The 18,121-nt window shown below is 40.8% G+C and overlaps 1 protein-coding gene across 14 annotated transcripts in view; it reads left to right on the top strand.

The window, feature by feature from the left end:
* The window catches only part of cacna1a.S (calcium channel, voltage-dependent, P/Q type, alpha 1A subunit S homeolog), a 179,159-nt gene that overhangs the window by 116,662 nt on the left and 44,376 nt on the right, over nucleotides 1-18,121 (top strand). For all 14 annotated transcript variants that reach the window (XM_041588923.1, XM_041588910.1, XM_041588915.1 and 11 more), the window contains 8 exons: nucleotides 257-356; nucleotides 1,045-1,205; nucleotides 2,065-2,202; nucleotides 3,110-3,311; nucleotides 3,551-3,715; nucleotides 4,524-4,634; nucleotides 6,948-7,031; nucleotides 17,925-18,041. In XM_041588923.1, the coding sequence (XP_041444857.1) occupies nucleotides 257-356; nucleotides 1,045-1,205; nucleotides 2,065-2,202; nucleotides 3,110-3,311; nucleotides 3,551-3,715; nucleotides 4,524-4,634; nucleotides 6,948-7,031; nucleotides 17,925-18,041 (1,078 nt within the window). The remainder of the gene's footprint in view (nucleotides 1-256; nucleotides 357-1,044; nucleotides 1,206-2,064; nucleotides 2,203-3,109; nucleotides 3,312-3,550; nucleotides 3,716-4,523; nucleotides 4,635-6,947; nucleotides 7,032-17,924; nucleotides 18,042-18,121) is intronic.

The raw sequence follows: 18,121 nt of genomic DNA on the forward strand, positions 1-18,121 counted from the left end.
AATTGTCACAATTCTTCCTTTTTCTACTCTGTTCTTTCTCTGTGTTTTTCTGTTTCTTCTGTGTCTCTATTCCATTCTTTCTGTTCTTTATTTCACCCCCTCTGTCTGATCTCTATCTCTAACTCCATTGACTCTGTTCCATCGTTTCCTCTCATGGACTCTGAAATTTCTCTTTCTGTTTTGTAACTTCGTCTTCCTCTTCCTTACCACTTCTACCTCTCCCCGTCCGTTCCTTTCTTTCTTTTATTCACAACAGAGGTGGGAGCAAAGGAAAGGATATAAGTACCATCAAATCACTGCGTGTTCTGCGTGTCCTGCGTCCTCTGAAGACTATCAAGCGGCTTCCCAAACTAAAGGTCAGTGACACAGGCGTAGGCTTTGCCTTCAGACCATAACAAGATCTCTATCCTTAATGGATAAGTAAACCTTCAAAATTAGTGAATGTAAAATTGATGAGGGGGCTATTCTAAGCACTTTTGTAATTTACATTCATTTTTTATTTATTTTTAAATTCAAGATATTAAAGGATACATGTACTCTTAATATGAATAAATTTTTTACAACAGTGCCATCTGCTGGTTATTTTCGAACCATTCTGACCACCAAGTAGTCAAGGAAATTGTCAGGAGAGAGAAAGAGGCTGCTCTGATGTTCTTCTGCTTAGGAAAGATGTGAGAAAGGCTTCAAATTTTTTTCAACTTCCTTGACTACTTGGTTGTCAGAATGGTTCGAAAATAACCAGCAGGTGGCGATGTTGTAACTAAATTCATTCATATTAACAGCACATGTATCCCTTAATATCTTGGAATAAAAACAAAATAAATAATGACTGTAAATTACAAAAGTGTTTAGAATAGCCTCCCTTATCTGTTTTATATTCACTTTTTTTAAAGGTTTACTTATCCTTTAAGTCACCTTTTCATCTCTTTTACCTTGAGCTGCCATTTTTTTCTGTTCTGTGTGTCATTCAATGATCATGTGACAAGGAAAGAAATGGAGGTTCTAATGAAAATGTATTTTGTCCTTGGTTTCTCTCTGCCTCAGGCTGTGTTTGACTGTGTAGTCAACTCTTTGAAGAACGTTCTGAATATCCTCATTGTCTACATGCTTTTCATGTTCATCTTCGCTGTTGTAGCAGTCCAGCTTTTTAAGGGGAAGTTCTTTTATTGTACGGATGAGTCCAAGGAATTCCAGAGAGACTGCAGGTGAGACATATCATTATTGCACCTCTGTCTGAAAGAGGAAATGTTGAAGACTAATTCGGGGGTTCAGCCAAGTCTAGGGTACTTTATGAGTATTCATCTTCAGCTAAATCTTTAGTGTTTGGCCAGACCAAATCTGGACCCTTTAAGTCTTGTGGGCAACTGTGCAAAGATGTGTTTTTAGCACCCACGTGTTCCATTCTAGTAGGAAGGTTTTGAACTGGACATCTCAGTTTTTCAAAGGGCTGTCTATTCAAAACTTACTGCCTGGTTTAAAACATTGAGAAAACTGAACAGTAATTCAGTCAGTTGTGCCTATGTGATGCAATAACCACTGACATGATTGTGCCTGCCTCTGATGTCATCATGCCCACCCCAACATCACTGCCCCACCCCCAGTTCTCTCTGCCCCATCCCCTTTGTTTGGGTTTAGCCACTGGCAAAAACAAAATGCACCCAATGTAGAAGGAATTGGGAACAGATCCAGTGGTTATTTTTTAGATCATTTTTCCAACTTTACCAGGGAGAGGGCAGTAAGAGAAATCAACAGAAATATCAACTTCCTGGTAACCAAAACATATAGTTGGAGTTTTTTGGCCACACCCCTTACTCCAGCCCCTACCAGGGATATAAACATTAGAAATAAGCAAAAAAAGTTTATTTTCTAAATACATTTATTTATTTTAATATATATCTGGTTGAACAAAACTTTTCTTTGGCTTAAAACACAATTTTTGCTGAACAACATCACAACAGGCCTGTTAAAACAGGGGAAAATATCAAATTTAATGTCCTAAATGTCCTAATTGTTTTTTCCATTGCATTTGATACGTATTAAGCTGTACCTGTACTTTAACCACAGGGGAGAATACCTGGTCTATGACAAAAGTGAGGTTAAAGCACAGAAACGAGAGTGGAAGAAATGGCCGTTCCATTATGACAACGTGCTGTGGGCACTTCTCACCCTCTTTACTGTATCTACAGGGGAAGGCTGGCCAGAGTAAGTCTTTGTATGTAATCCTCTACATGCCAATGGGTTGATTGGGCAAAGGTTGTACAGCCAGTGCCCCGAAGAAAAGAAAAAAAAATCCTTTTAGGGGTACAATTTGTTTCTGTGCCCCAGTCGTATCTACAAAGTAACAATACTGTTCAAGCTCATGTGGGAAAAGTGTTGACCTGAGACAATGTACAGCAACATTTCACAAAATACCCCTAAATACAAAACTTAATTCCCCCTTGGTGTGGTGCAAGGCTGTTTGAGCAAATCACAGTTGAAGACTAGGCATGTTATAGGCTGCTAAAAGAAGGGGCATGCCGCATTAGTGCACTCTTTTGGAATAAAATGGTGGGTAAAAAGCTTAGAGGATAAGTAAACCTTTAAAATAAGTCAATGTAAAATTGACGAGAGTGCTATTCTAAGACATTTTTCAATTTACATTCATTATTTATTTTCTTTTGATTCCAAAATATTGTGGGATACATGTACTGTTAATATGAATGAATTTTGTTACAACAGAAGTTGTCAGGAGAAAGAAAGAGGCTGCTCTGATGTTATTCATCTTAGGAAAGATGTGAGAAAGGTTTCTAATTCTTTGCCTAAGCAGAAGAACAATCAAGCCAGTCAATGGCTTGATACTATAGTCCACTATGTCTTTGTGATCACTAAAAACTCCTATCTTTATTACATGACACTTTAGACCCACAGTATTGATCACCAGCTAATAATAACTTAATACACATCTTTCATACTGTCAAAGCACATAATGCTTGGGGTAACAGAGTGTGTTTACCTGTAGCTTATGTTCGTTATCCCAAATTATGCATGTTTGCATGGGAGATTGTGGTCATTCTAGTCTAGTTCTTCTACCAGGCTCTCTCCAACTTATTCTCTCTCTCTATTTGTGCAGTGTACTCAGACATTCTGTGGATGCCACCTATGAGGATCAGGGTCCCAGGCCTGGATTTCGGATGGAAATGTCTATATTTTATGTGGTCTACTTTGTGGTCTTCCCTTTCTTCTTTGTCAACATCTTTGTGGCCTTGATTATCATCACTTTTCAGGAGCAGGGTGATAAAATAATGGAGGAGTACAGTTTGGAAAAGAATGAGGTGTGGAACCTTAAACCTACACAATAATAATAATAATTATAATAATAATTTATTACATTAAGATCAGTCTATTTATTCATAATTGTACTAAGTTATGATGTCTGGACAAAGACCACAATGAACCCATTGAGGGTTCTAACCTTGTTATTTATCAAACAAGTGTAAAAGTTTTGCTGTATTTTATTCATTACATAATTAAAAGAAATTGACATTAATATGATTCTTAAATCTGCTTACAGAGAGCGTGTATAGACTTTGCTATCAGTGCCAAGCCCCTGACGCGACATATGCCGCAGAACAAGCAGAGCTTTCAGTATCGCATGTGGCAGTTTGTGGTGTCTCCCCCATTTGAATATACCATCATGGCTCTCATTGCCCTCAACACCATTGTGTTAATGATGAAGGTAAGGCCGAAGAGAAAAACTGTCATCTTGCTCTCAGGTAAAGGGTATTTAGTATTAGTAAAGTTTACAGAATGTAAGACATGTTTTTAGAAGTATATATAGAGAGGGTGTTTAGAGAACGATGGTGGGATTAGATATGTAGGTAGATAGGATATTCAGAAGTAGAGTACAGGGGAATATGGGAAGATAATTTCAGACCATATATAATAATAGTTAATCCTTTTAACGATTAAAGGATAAGTAAACCATTAAAATAAGTGAATGTAAAATTGATGAGGGTGCTATTCTAAGAAATTTTGCATTGTACATTCATTATTTATTTTGTTTTGATTAAAAGATATTGAAGGATACATGTACTGTTAATATGAATAAATTTTGATACAACAGCGCCACCTTCTGGTCAGTTTCCCACCAGTCTGACCACCAAGTAGTCAAGGAAGTTGTCAGGAGAAAGAAAGAGGCTGCTCTGATGTTCTTCTGCTTAGGAAAAGAATAAGAAACCTTTCTCACATCTTTCCTAAGCAGAAGAACATCAGAGCAGTCTCTTTCTCTCCTGACAACTTCCTTTTTGTAACAAAATTCATTCATATTAACAGTACATGTATCCCTTAATATCTTGGAATAAAACAAAATAAATAATGAATTTACATTGCAAAATGTCTTAGAATCACACAATCATCAATTTTCCATTGACTTATTTTGAAGGTTTGCTTATCCTTTAATATTATGTTAAACTATTAATGTTCCCATGTGTCAACTACAGTTCACAGAGCTCTAAAGTTTATTTATCACTGTCTTTTTCTCATAGTTCCATGGATCTTCTAATGCGTATGAAAATGTGCTGAAAACGTTCAACGTAGTCTTCACCTCCCTCTTCTCTCTCGAATGCCTCCTCAAAATAATGGCTTTCGGTGCGCCGGTGAGTGGGATTTTTATTCTGCTTCTTGTAGGAGTATTTCCGCTAAATGCCAAATGTATGAATTTGTGACGAGAGCAGCCTGTATCATAATTTGGAAAGTTGTATATGCATAAATTGAGTATTGAACAGCCAAACCTGAGCTTATGCAATAACATTTACACACAACTAGTTAATATTTCCTCCCCTTACTATAAAACAATTTACCTACAATGGCCAAACCAGTGTCATGGTGCCATCATAAAATCCTCTGGGATAAAAGTACCCTACCCATGTAATAGAGCATATTTTGTATCCTATCCACAGCACTGAGCTCATACTGACTCATGAACTCATACCCATGTTAAGGGGCGATTCACCTTTATGTTAACTTTTAGTATGTTACAGAATCGTAAGTTCTAAAAAAAACTGTTAAATTGGTCATCGTTATTTGTTTTGTATCGTTTTTTAATTATTTGCCTTTCTCTTCTGACTCTTTCCTGCTTCAAATGGGGACACCTGACCCCATGTAAAAAAACAAATGCTCTATAAAGCTACACATATATGGCTGTTAGTACTTTTTATTCCTCATATTTCTATTCTGGCTTCTCCTAATCATATTCTGGCATATTATTCAAACTATTGCATTGTTGCTATGGTAATTTGGACCCTAGCAACCATATGGCTGAAATTGCAAACTGGTGACCTGCAGCATAAAAAGCTACATAACTCAAAATCCACATAAAAACCAATTGCAAATTGTCTCAGAATATCCCTCTCTACATCATACTAACCGTTAACTCAAAGGTGAACAACCCCTTTAAAGATTTGCAATGCACCCTCCCCACAAGGAGACTTAAGGTGGCCATTGACGCAAAGATCCGTTCGTTTGGCGACATCGCCAAACGAGCGGATCTTTCCCCGATATGCCATTAACATGCATGGCTATATCGGGGGTAATCTGATTGTTCGGCCGTATTACGATGTGCCATGGGCTCCGGCGGGATCGGTCGGGTCAAAATCAAACCTGATCGATCGACCAAACGACCGATCTCCGCCGGACGAAAGCTGTCGGCACTCCCCACACACGATCCGAAAATCTTAGGAATCCTCGATTCGTACGATAGGATCTGTGTGTCTATGGCCACCTTTAGTCATTTTGGGCATTGAGGTGCAATAAAGTAGATCCTCAGTCTGTTACTCAGTCCGTAGTGCTTAATATTTCACATCTGCAAATTGTGGTTTATTTTTTCAATGTCTTTAGTTTTAAAGCCCCCAAATGGCAATTACACAAATCACTTTTAACCAGCCTCGCTACTTCCAGCCATTGGGGCCTTGCAATTCAGCCGTAAATAAGACTTTGTGCTTCTTACACAGAATATTTTTATTTATTGTGCCCTGGATATGTCTGTTTCCATAACATTATGCTCTGCTGCATAAAACTATAGGTTGCTACTTTTGTACCAGACAGTGTAGTTTCTGTTTAAAGTCTTAGGGGCAGATTTACTAAGGTTCAAATGGTAAATTCAAATTTTTGAATTTTTTTTTTTTTTTTTGGTCAAAACTCACAAATTCGAATTTAAAACCACCAACTCGAACTTGAATTCTGATGTGAAATTTATCACAAATCAACCCTGGAAACAGTTCTTATTCGACTATTCTCCACCTAAAACCTGCCGAGTTCATGTAAAAGCCAATGGCAGAGGTCCCTTGAACTACAGTATTTGAAGATGTTAATGGTAGTGATGAGCCAAATTTTTGGCAAGTTTCTCTTTATAGACTGTAGTGATGAGCAGGTCGGATAAAATCCGAGCCACACCCGACCCTAACCTGCCCTTCTCCAACCCATCCGAGCCCGACTTCTGGCTTCCAATTTAAGGCCTTGCGCCGACCGGCCCCAGCGATGACATCACAAAAGGGGCAGGCAGGAGGCACGTGTCTTTAAATAATTAAGCTGGAAGCCGGAAGACGGCAGTTCCGGGTGGCGGGCAGGGAGAGCAGGAAGAAGAGCTTAACAATAGACTCCAATGGGAGAAAAAAAATGTTTTGCGTTAAAAAAAAATGTCCTGCATCAAAAAAACTCGATTTGTGGTTGCGACTATTCGATCGAATTTTAGACATTAGAATATTTTCATAAATAACATTCCGTTCGAATTGTGAATAACATCGAATTTATTCGAGTTTTAAAAAATTCCCATTACTCTTTGATGAATACAGGATCAATTTTCTCTTGCTGTGCAAGTTACTAATTCTCCATCCTTCTGGCATGGGATGTTCTATACCTCGTTATTCCTATTGAATATATTTTGTAACTAATTACGTTTTTTCTCCCTATAGAATTATTTCCGGGATGCCTGGAATATCTTTGATTTTGTGACAGTTCTTGGGAGCATCACAGATATTGTAGTGACCGAGTTCTGGGTAAGTATAGAACAAGTGCTCTGGTTGGTGATCTGACTGTGACAGTTGCATTGTATGTAGGCTTTGTGGAGTGTAATGAATGGTGGGTCCAGCGTTTGGAGGTTTATACAGGCTGAGTAGCGTTTAAAAAAGACTGAGGACAAGCTTTGTGCGCCAGATGCAAAAGTAACATGCCGCAGGTTTGGTGATGCTTGTCGGGTAAAATGGGAGAGGGTTGGTTGCTTGTTTGGAAAACTACGATATAATTGATATTACAGACCCCTAGTAGGATGAAACATGACTGGGCTTTGGATTAAGAAGATGGTTACATCCTTTTAGGAGGGATTACAAAGGCAGAGGAGTCTGTACATATAAAGACAGAATAAAAGTTGGGCACTAAGGAACTTAGCAGAGATAATGCGCACAGGGGATGTTGCTTTCATCTAAAAAATAAAAAATCAATTACTTAGTATTATTTTCATATGGTTCTACAGAGATCATGTAAATCTGAAATCTTCTCTACCTTGCAGCAGGATTATCCTTCCTATGTCTTTCCATGACTCTAGCTTTGGGTTTGCTCTTCGTCCTACTTGAGTAGATTCTCTTCAGTCACACACATGCTTTCATTTGATCTCCTCTTTGGTCCTGTCATTGATCTAGCCTGGTCCTCCTGAGGTTTCTGTTGCCCTGGGATTATGCTTGACGTCCCTCATACTCTGCACTTGGGTTTGAGATCTTTACTGCCTTGGCCACATTGACTAATGCTTGGGAAACCTCAGACTTTGCTTTGCTACACTGGATGACCTCTCTTGTTTGACCTAGAGATCTTGGAAATATTTCAATTTTCCTGAGATTGGAATCTGTTAGGATTCTTATATTTGGTCTACCAACCAGCAGGAGGTGCTGCTGGAATGGAAGTCTTGCCCTTTTCCTTTACTAATGCTTCTTTGGCTTCTGTCTCTTTTTTTTCTTTTTGCTTCTTCGTTTAGACCGAGCAAATGAGCTGATCTAATTGTTTCCACCTACTACTTATGCAATCAGATAGTTGACTGTAAATACCAGCTTGCCTCCACTCTGTTCTGGTTTCTCCTAATTAAAACCATCTCGTTTGTGTAGCTTCCTCTCTCTTTAGATGACCCCAGCCTGTCCTTCATTCTTGATCCTGTGCTTTGGCTGTTTCTAGTTGTTCTTTCCCTTATCCTAATGTGGCCCTTTGCTTGCCTTTCATTTTTTTTTGGCTCGATCTCCCAAACTCTTCAAGTTTGGAGAGAAGAAAGACATGCTGGATACTGCTGGGTCTTATTTGATGAGCCAAATTCCCTTTCTCTCACCCTACAGAGATCAACAAGAGAAGTATTAAAGGAATCGCTGGAAGACAGAATTACATTTTGTTTAGAGTAATCAATGGCTTGAGATGTATTTGCTATACTCAACAGAGATACTACCTTCGCAAGACCCTTGTTTCACTCTGATATAGGGTATAAATACAGAGGACTCTTGAAAATTTCAGGAGGGTTGACAGTTGACAGACCTAATTAAAGTCCATTAAAAAGCCAAACGTTATCTGGAGCATATTTATTTCCCGAGTGAAGGTCACCACCTTAGTGTAGTGACTTATTTTTGTTCTATATATATGCATCTAGAGGTCCAATAGTAAACACTGAATATGGAAGGGGAGCTTAAAGGGATTTTTATGGTTTACTTTTTATATCTAAATTACACTCTTTATATTGCAAATAATTCACTCTACCATTTAAAGGCAGAATTTCGATATGAATCCGTGCCTGGCAAAAAAAGTACTCATTACTAAGGGTTTTTTCCTGCTTGGATGCTATTATTATTATTATTATCATGTATTTATATAGCGCCAACATATTGCGTAGCACTGTAAAGTAAATGTGATTATACAACTACATCACATGAATTACATATATAGAATATATGGAGTAACAAACATCACAATCAATACAGGTACAAAAAGGTGAGGAAGGCCCTATGCATAGACATACAGTCTAAAAGGAAGGGAGTAATACACAAGGTGTGGGCAAGATCGAATTAAGTGGGTGAGAAATGTGGTATTGTATGTGGTGTTGTGTTTGGTAGTTAAGCAGAGTGAGGGGAGGCTTCTCTAAAGAAGTGCGTTTTCAGAGATTTTTTGAAAGCAGAAAGGTTGGGAGAAAGTCGGACAGACCGTGGGAGAGCGTTCAGTGGGAGAGCGTATTCTCGTGTCTACCAGTAGGTGGGGCTAGGGGTACAAACAAATCCTTCAACAGTTGTCAGGTAGCTGCTATCTGGTTAGCTGCCCATTGTTCTGTAGATAGGCTGCTGGGAAGAGAAGGGAGGGGGTGATGTCACTCTAACTTGCAGTACAGCAGTAAAGAGTGACTGAAGTTTATCAGAGTACAAGTCACATGACTTGGGGCAGCTGAGAAATTGACAATATGTCTAGCCCCATGTCAGATTTCAAAATTGAATATAAAAAAATCTGTTTGCTCTTTTGAGAAATGGATTTCAGTGCAGAATTCTGCTGGATCAGCACTATTAACCCTTTAAGCCTCCTTTGATAAAAAAAAATTCCCATGACAGTATCCCTTTAAAGTGGTGTTTTACCTTTAAGTTACCTGTTAGCATGTTAAAGACTGGGGGCACCTGGGAAATGGACAATTTGTCTAGCCCCATGCCAATTTTCAAAAAGAAATATAAAAAAAAATCTGTTTGCTTTTTAAAAAACGGATTTCAGTGCATAATTCTGCTGGAGCGGCACTATTAACCCTTTAAGCCTCCTTTGCTACAGCCTTCTCTTTTTTTAGCAGCACCTTTGCTTGCCATCAGGTCAACTTTCTTGAATTTGCCTTAAATTCAATTTAACGAACCCTCTCTGTAATATCAGCTTTGATCAAAGTAGGCAATGCATTGAGGTAACGCCATTGTAACAATTGTCCATAAAACTGTTTTCATTTTTTCCACTTTGCATAAAAAGATATGTAAATGTAGCATCTATACGGTCCCCTCTATAAGATACATGGAGGCTCTGGGTCTCAGTTTGTGGAGGGTTTGGTACTGTGTAAAAGACATGCGTTGGGTGTGTATGGTGCAGTACTGTGTGAGTTTCTATGTGGCCAGTAACTCTGTGGTTGTTGTTGAGTGTGGGTGGATATTTTCTATTCTCAATAAAACAGCTTTGTGTGGGTGGCACAATGTCCACGAGACTCTCTCTCTCCTCTGTAATGATAACTGTATCTCTGCCTTGTCTTTTTCATGTCTTTCTCTCTTTCTTTCTCTCTCTGTCTCTCTGATATTATGGGCCCTCGACAAAAAAATTGCTCATCCAAAATGCACTATGAATCTCATGTGTCCATCCATGAAACTGGTCTATGTCCTCATGCCAACTACACCCCCTACTCCCTATACCTTCCTTCCTCCTCTCCCAAAACCCCTACCTGATCCCACACACAATTCTTGCCGCAATCTCCTAATCTCCTCCATCTACAACTGCATCGCAGAACCCGGTTGGTTTGTAATTTATGAACTAATGCATAAACATTACTCGTTGCATGTCAGAGGCTGTGCACTGAGCTTCCCAACTTCCTACACTCCCGTAATACTTCTGTACACCTTAAAATATTTATCTGCTGCCTCGATTTCCCTTCTTCGTCCACCTAACCTATGACCTTTTGTTTTCCTTAGTCTTCAACTACACTCTTCTTGGTGAATCACACCTCTCTCATTCTTCTTCCATCTTCTGTTACTGTCTTTCCTGTTTTTCTCATCAAACCTTCTTTCTGTCTTTCTTAAACTTTTATACAAATTCAGAGTCAGATTCTGTCCTCTAGCTCATTATGTTAGTCTTCTCTTGCCCATATTCTCTCTCTTCACATCCATCTACTTTCTACACCCATTCTCTGAGCCATTCATTGGGGCAGATTTACTAAAGGGCGAAGTGGCCGTCACTAGCAAAAATTCTCCAGAAATCTCATCCACAGGGACATCGCCAATTTACTAACATTCATAAAGGACAATTCACTAGTGAAAGAGACCATCGCTATTGTAGTTTCGCGCCCAATCACCAGGCGAATTTTCACTGAGGCCAATGATTGTTACAGAATTTTACAGAACATTACCTCTTTTACCAGTTTCCTTTGCCAGCTTAGACCTGGCGAACTGATAAGATGAAGCTACATCCTCCTCAATCTGATGTCAGTGACATCATATCCTGTACGCCTGAAAGTCATAAAAGTTGTAAAACACGCTGGCCTTTTTTTCATATTTTAAAGCGGGATTGTCATCAAAAGTCCTAACTATATAAGATTTTTGTGTTCACATTTCTTTCTCAACCATTTGAGGGCCACATTTGTTTTAGGGTGGGCTCATGTCTAGGGCATTCGAGCGAGGCAGAAATTCGCGTTCGGCTGCCCAGACGCAACTTTGCATTTTAGTGAATTAGCATAATGGTAGAGAATTTTTGTCAGACGAAGTGGTGCGAAGTGTGGCAGATCGTTCACTGGTGAAAATTCACCCTTTAGTGAATTTGCCCAATATACTCTTTATCTATTATTTTCATATACCTATTCTTTTTCATCCCAGTCCAGCCCTTCATCTCCTTGTATGCTTTGCATCCATCTTTTTTTTTCTAAAATTCCTTGGCTAAACAATGGGCCAGATTCAATTCCATTACAAAACCTCATTTTTATGGTTTATAAAGTGAGAAAACCTTATCTCCTACGTCACTTTCCAGCTTTTCCCATAGAACAAGACCCAATTCAGTGAGAAAAAAATTATCTCCCTGTTTATCACGTGGAAACTCTATTGATGTCTATAGGAAAAACTGAAAGTAAATTAGGAGAAATGTTCTTTTTCCTCAAATTGTTGTGACCCATAGGTTTTCACATGTTAAACTATAAAATAATGTTTTCACATGGAACTGACTCTGGCCCTTAAAGGACCAGTAACATCAAATTTTTTTTTAAAAAAATTCATTATTATACAAGAAAAAAAAACACAAAGACAAATTAAACTTTGCAATCGCTAAGTATTTATTAAGAAATAACTTACCGAAACTCCGCTTGCGCTCCTCTTCAGAAAAGGTTATCTAGCAATCCATCGTGCGGCACTCGATTATTCCTCCCTCCCTTCCTCATAGGAAATAGCCAGGGAGGAGAAATCGAGCGCCGCATGATGGATCGTTGCCCTGACGTCTTTTCTGAAGAGAAGCGCAAATTTGATGTTACTGGTCCTATAAAGCAATACTGACACGTTCCTATAAAAATTATAGTAAAGTGTCTGTATAAAAGAGGTGCTGCACGCTAAATATTTTCCTCTAAACTAAGCAGTGTCAGATTGTTGGCTTCATGAAGGTTTGTGGGGCTGGGGGTGGTATTGGGGGGACTTTTAGAGGAAAATATTTAGCGTGCAGCACCTCTTTGATAAGGACATGTTCCTATGATTTTTATAGGAACGTGTCAGTATAGCTTTAATGTGACATCTACATCTAATAATGGTGTGTCTTAGTCAACTACACGTACAGAATAATCTTGAAAACAGATTAACCTTTAGGACCAGTAACATCAAAAAAATTCGCTAGTATACCATGAAAAAAAACCACCAAGACAAATTAAACTTTAAAATCGCACAGCCTTTATGATGAAACAACTTACCGAAACTCCACTTGCGCTCCTCTTCAGAAAAGGCGACACGATGATGATCCATCATGTGGTGCTTGATTCCAACTCCATGGCTCTCTCCTATAAGGAAGGCAGGGAGGAGAAATTGAGAGCCACACGATGGGTCGCCGGGTCGCCTTTTCTGAAGAGGAGCACAAGTGGAGTTTCGCTAAGTTATTTCTTAATGAAGGCTGTGCGATTTTAAAGTTTAATTTGTCTTGGTGTTTTGTTTTTTTTGTGGTATTCTAACGAATTTTTTTGTTGAACTGAAGAAGCCACTCAACATGTCCAATTGACTAAGACACACCACTACTAGAGGTACCATGGCCTGGATGTAGGAAACCTTTATATAGGGATGTAGCGAATCCACTATTTTGGATTTGGCCGAACCCCCGAATCCTTCACGAAGGATTCGGCCGAATACCGAACCGAATCCTAATTTGCATATGCAAATTAGGGGTGGGAAGGGGAAAATATTTTTTACTTCCTTGTTTTGTGACAAAAAGTCACATGATGTCCCTCCCTGCATCTAACTTGCATATGCAAATTAGGATTCAGATTCGGTTCGGCCAGACAGAAGGATTTGTCTGAATCCGAATCCTGCTGAAAAAGGCCTAATCCTGGCCGAATCCCGAACCGAATCCTGGATTCGGTGGATCACTACCTTTATACAGTAACATGAAATCCTTTCAAAACTCCCTACTGTTTTTTTGTGATAAATTCACTTACTTTTGTTCTGTTCTTTCTCTTCTGTCCCAAATGTATTTGTTGTACACCTAACACCTTCTGCTTATAAATATATATACAGTATTTATATATATTTCCTTCCCTTGTTGCATGCAACCCTTTGTATGTGCTTCTTGCTCTGCATGTTGCCTTGTCCTAGCCAAACACTAGCACTTCTGGGTTACCTCAAACAGAGACCAGTTTTCCTATCCCAGTTATTTCTTTGTATTACTCTTTTTAATGACAGCAGCAACCCTTTGGTTTTATTAGAGTATTATAAAAATCCCAGACTGTAGCCTTAGCATTTATACAGATTACCCAATAATAATGAATCTAATTCCCCCCTCCCCCGCTGCAAACAGGTTAGCCATGTTGTTTGCCTGTAGTGCATTGCTAATTGCTGACCCATGCTGGAATCAGCCAATGAGAGCAGGTGAAATCTGTCACTGACTTGCAGCATGTTTGTCGTTTGCAGCTGCAAAAAAAAAGTTAGTTTGAGATATGCACAGAATTATTAACCTCAGTTGAGTAGATTTGTTTAATAGTGATAATTTCTTTTTTAAGTTACTAGTTATCCTAATAACAATGATGTTGTAAAGTAATTTACCATTTTAGTCTATATAAGAGCAAAATGAATAAATGACAGTGGCATTAATTATTAGGAATCTAATTTCACTTTTGGCCACTGTACAAAATAGATGCCTTGGAAAGTTGCAGATAGATTGTGTCAGCGGAAAGATTTTAGTATTATTATTTTTCTCTTTGCCCTTTCATGCTAGGGAGAAATAATTAGAATAATTTAGGGGGTGGAAAAGCCCCAACTGTTAGATTTATAGTTTTTATATTAGTGTACAGGCTACTTGGCTCCCTCAACTGCCAGACTCCTGCTTGCCCCAGCTTAACTGCCACCTCCAGAACTGCAGGGTCCTGTTACCAACTGTAACACCTAATTGGGCTGCATAGCACACAAATAGTTGAACTGTCCAGCTAGCAGTAGAAGCATGGGTTACACGCGACTTCACACAACAGGGTCAGGGCCTTCGCCATGTGGAAGTGTTCCCTCTATGGTGTAGTGCAACTACATCCCCCAGGTTACTGTGAATACAACAAAAGATGGGCGCCAGGAGGTTCTTGCAGTAAAACAGAAACGGTTTATTTAACTATGCACGAGGCAAGTGACCACAGGTTTAGTACTCACGCAGGAGCTGAGGCAATAGCACATTTCTCACACAGAGCTGCAGCCATTAGGCATTTCTCACAGAGGAAAGGTCTCCATTAGGCATTTGCAGTATTCACACACATTCCCTCCTGGAAGTTGTCAGGAAAGCAGCTTGTACCCTACAGTCCCTCTTCACTGAGGTCCCTGACTGGAGGCAACACATAAAGCCTCTGGGAAGCTCCTCCCTTACTGCAAATCCTTGTTGGAGCTTCAGCTGCTCTTTCTCTCTCACCTCTCTGCCTTTCTCTCCTAGAGAGACTATAACAAGTCTGCCCTAGTGTAACTATTCCTCATTCACGGGGTTACCTGGTCCCCGACTTCTTCTCCAAAGCACATGGGCCTTTCTGGGCCTAGCTGTGCCCAGGCTCCCCTGAGCACACCCAGCTGGATCAGCATCCACAGGCCAAAGAGGAAGTGGCCACTCCCTACACACACTATATAGCAGTGTAGCAGGGGAGTGTCATTCTCTCCTGGCAGATCACTCTAAGAAAAAAGGTGGGGGCCTTAAAGCTGCAGGGCAGATTACCCAGTAGGGGTCCCTACATACACCCGGGGGAAAACCCCATTTCGTCCCGACAATGGTTTAAACATCCCCAACATATATCAACTTACAGTACCATCACATCCACTTCTGGTATCCTCTCCTAAGGCATACCTGGTAACAATGGTCACTGTAAAGGAAACACAGCATGCACCAGTGTCGGACTGGCCCAGCGGGACACCGGGAAAATACCCGGTGGGCCCCGACCCTAGTGGGCCCCCGCCGGGCCAGACCCGCTCTCCCAAACAGTTTTTCTAAAAAAAAACAATTTCGGCACAGCACTATTTGCGCATGCGCGCCTAGCCTCGTTTACGCATGTGTGCTTAGTGATTTTTGCGCATGCGCGATGCGCCGCCTGAGCGAGTATGGTGATCGGCGATTCGGCTCAAAGTAGGTAGCGGGGGCCAGAGGGGGGCCCTGGACAGCGGTCCCGGTGGGCCCCGGGCCCCCCAGTCCGACCCTGGCATGCACAATACTGTATCAAACATTTTCAATTGCATAATAAACATTGCAGTTGGTCAACTTTATTACACATCAGCAAAAATACTTCTCCCCCTCCCAAGGGTCCACACAGGCCAGTCCTTGGGTGCAGAAACACTACTCAGCGAGTAGGTGAAGGCAGAAGAAATGGTGGTGGGGATCAATAGTCCTGAATTAGAACCCACTTAGTCCAGCAGTCCTTCCAGCCACAAAAAACAAGCAAGCAGCACTCTAGGCATCTCACTCTGCAGGAGTCCATAGAAGAGCTGTAGCAACATCAGAAGAATCCATCCTCCAGGTTCTCCTCTTCCAGATCCATGATCCGGGATCACACATGAGCAGGAAATGGCTCCATCCGGGACATCCATCTTCCTCCCATCCAACTGACATCCGCAGGCCTTCGTGAAATTCGGGGCGAACCTCCAAGCCCGAACCCACGGCCAAATACTTAGAAGGAAATCCATACGATTCGAAGAATTCGTACGTTCCGTTTATCCACTTCGAAAAATTCGTACGATCCATTCGTACACTCCGACAAATTCGTACATCCATTCGTACGATTCGAACAAAACAATGCACAGCCTGGTTTTAGGGAATCAAGCCCCACGTTGGGCAGCCAAATGTAACACCTATTTGGGCTGCATAGCACACAAATAGTTAAAGTGTCCAGCTAGCAGTAGAAGCATGGGTTACACGCGACTTCACACAACAGGGTCAGGGCCTTCGCCATGTGGAAGTGTTCCCTCTATGGTGTAGTGCAACTACATCCCCCAGGCTACTGTGCATACAACAAAAGATGGGCGCCAGGAGGTTCTTGCAGTAAAACAGAAAACGGTTTATTAACTATGCACGAGGCAAGTGACCACAGGTTTAGTAGTCACACAGGAGCTGAGGCAATAGCACATTTCTCACACAGAGCTGCAGCCATTAGGCATTTCTCACAGAGGAAAGGTCTCCATTAGGCATTTGCAGTATTCACACACATTCCCTCCTGGAAGTTGTCAGGAAAGCAGCTTGTACCCTACAGTCCCTCCTCACTGAGGTCCCTGACTGGAGGCAACACACAGAGCCTCTGGGAAGCTCCTCCCTTACTGCAAATCCTTGTTGGAGCTTCAGCTGCTCTTTCTCTCTCACCTCTCTGCCTTTCTCTCCTAGAGAGACTATAACAAGTCTGCCCTAGTGTAACTATTCCTCATTCACGGGGTTACCTGCTCCCCGACTTCTTCTCCAAAGCACATGGGCCTTTCTGGGCCTAGCTGTGCCCAGGCTCCCCTGAGCACACCCAGCTGGATCACCATCCACAGGCCAAAGAGGAAGTGGCCACTCCCTACACACACTATATAGCAGTGTAGCAGGGGAGTGTCATTCTCTCCTGGCAGATCACTCTAAGAAAAAAGGTGGGGGCCTTAAAGCTGCAGGGCAGATTACCCAGTAGGGGTCCCTACACAACGATTGGAGACTGGATGTAAGTTCACTGTTCCTGGGCCATGGGTTGTTCATTCTGGGAACAGAAAGATGGCACAACCAAGACCATTGCAAAGCTTTGTGGTTCTGAGCAGAATATTGGGGACAGTTCTGTTAGGGCAAGTGGCAGTGATGCAGTTGGGGCAGTGGCTGATGGACCTGGGCACTGGTGTAAAAACTCCACCCAAAAAAATCACATTATTCTGTATTTGGATTTTGGAGGTTCATAAGAATAGCATGCAAAGCTAACACACCTCTTGATCCCATTGTCCATTATAAATGCACAAGTTAGTGTAAGAAGGGTGGAATCTCCACGCTATGCATGTGCCAACACTTCTACCTCTGCGTGTTCAAAATACAGTGCATTTGGTTTGATTCTTGTTTCCCAAACAGATCAATAATAATAATTAAGTACATTAGCCGGGGGTAAAAGGAATAACGAAGTTGTTTTTCTATCAGGGTCTTTTTCATCCCCTATAAATGGGGGGGGTTAAACTGTCATAAAACTGTCTCAAGAAAAGTGCCAGCAAGAACTGAAAAACACATAAATCTTGTAATATTTAAAATTCAGTTAATCTGCTCTTCTGCCTGACCAGACTTCTACAGCTTCAGTGCTGGTCCTCAATTACTGTGGAAGGATATGGGATGTATGGGGCAGAAAGTAGAAAATCTGGTTCTTGCCTTAATTTCACAGGATCTGCTTTTTCTAGTCATAATTTTAATGATTTCTCAGTTGAGACGCTAGTGCTTTATCTGACTTTACTAACTCTTATTTTCTCCTCCCTTTCTACCCTATATGCCCTACCATATCTTGTGCTTTTCAGGACAGCTTCATCAACCTCAGCTTCTTGCGCCTGTTCAGAGCTGCCCGTCTTATTAAACTCCTACGGCAGGGATACACCATTCGTATTCTACTGTGGACCTTTGTCCAGTCCTTCAAGGTCAGTTTAATTTTTGAACCTACTGTGGGAGAGTTCTATTAAGCCTTATAAGTCAACTACTTTGGGTAAATTCTCTGTAG

The sequence above is a fragment of the Xenopus laevis genome, chromosome 3S (genome assembly GCF_017654675.1).
Source record: "Xenopus laevis strain J_2021 chromosome 3S, Xenopus_laevis_v10.1, whole genome shotgun sequence".
NCBI classification, from domain to species: Eukaryota; Metazoa; Chordata; class Amphibia; order Anura; family Pipidae; genus Xenopus; species Xenopus laevis.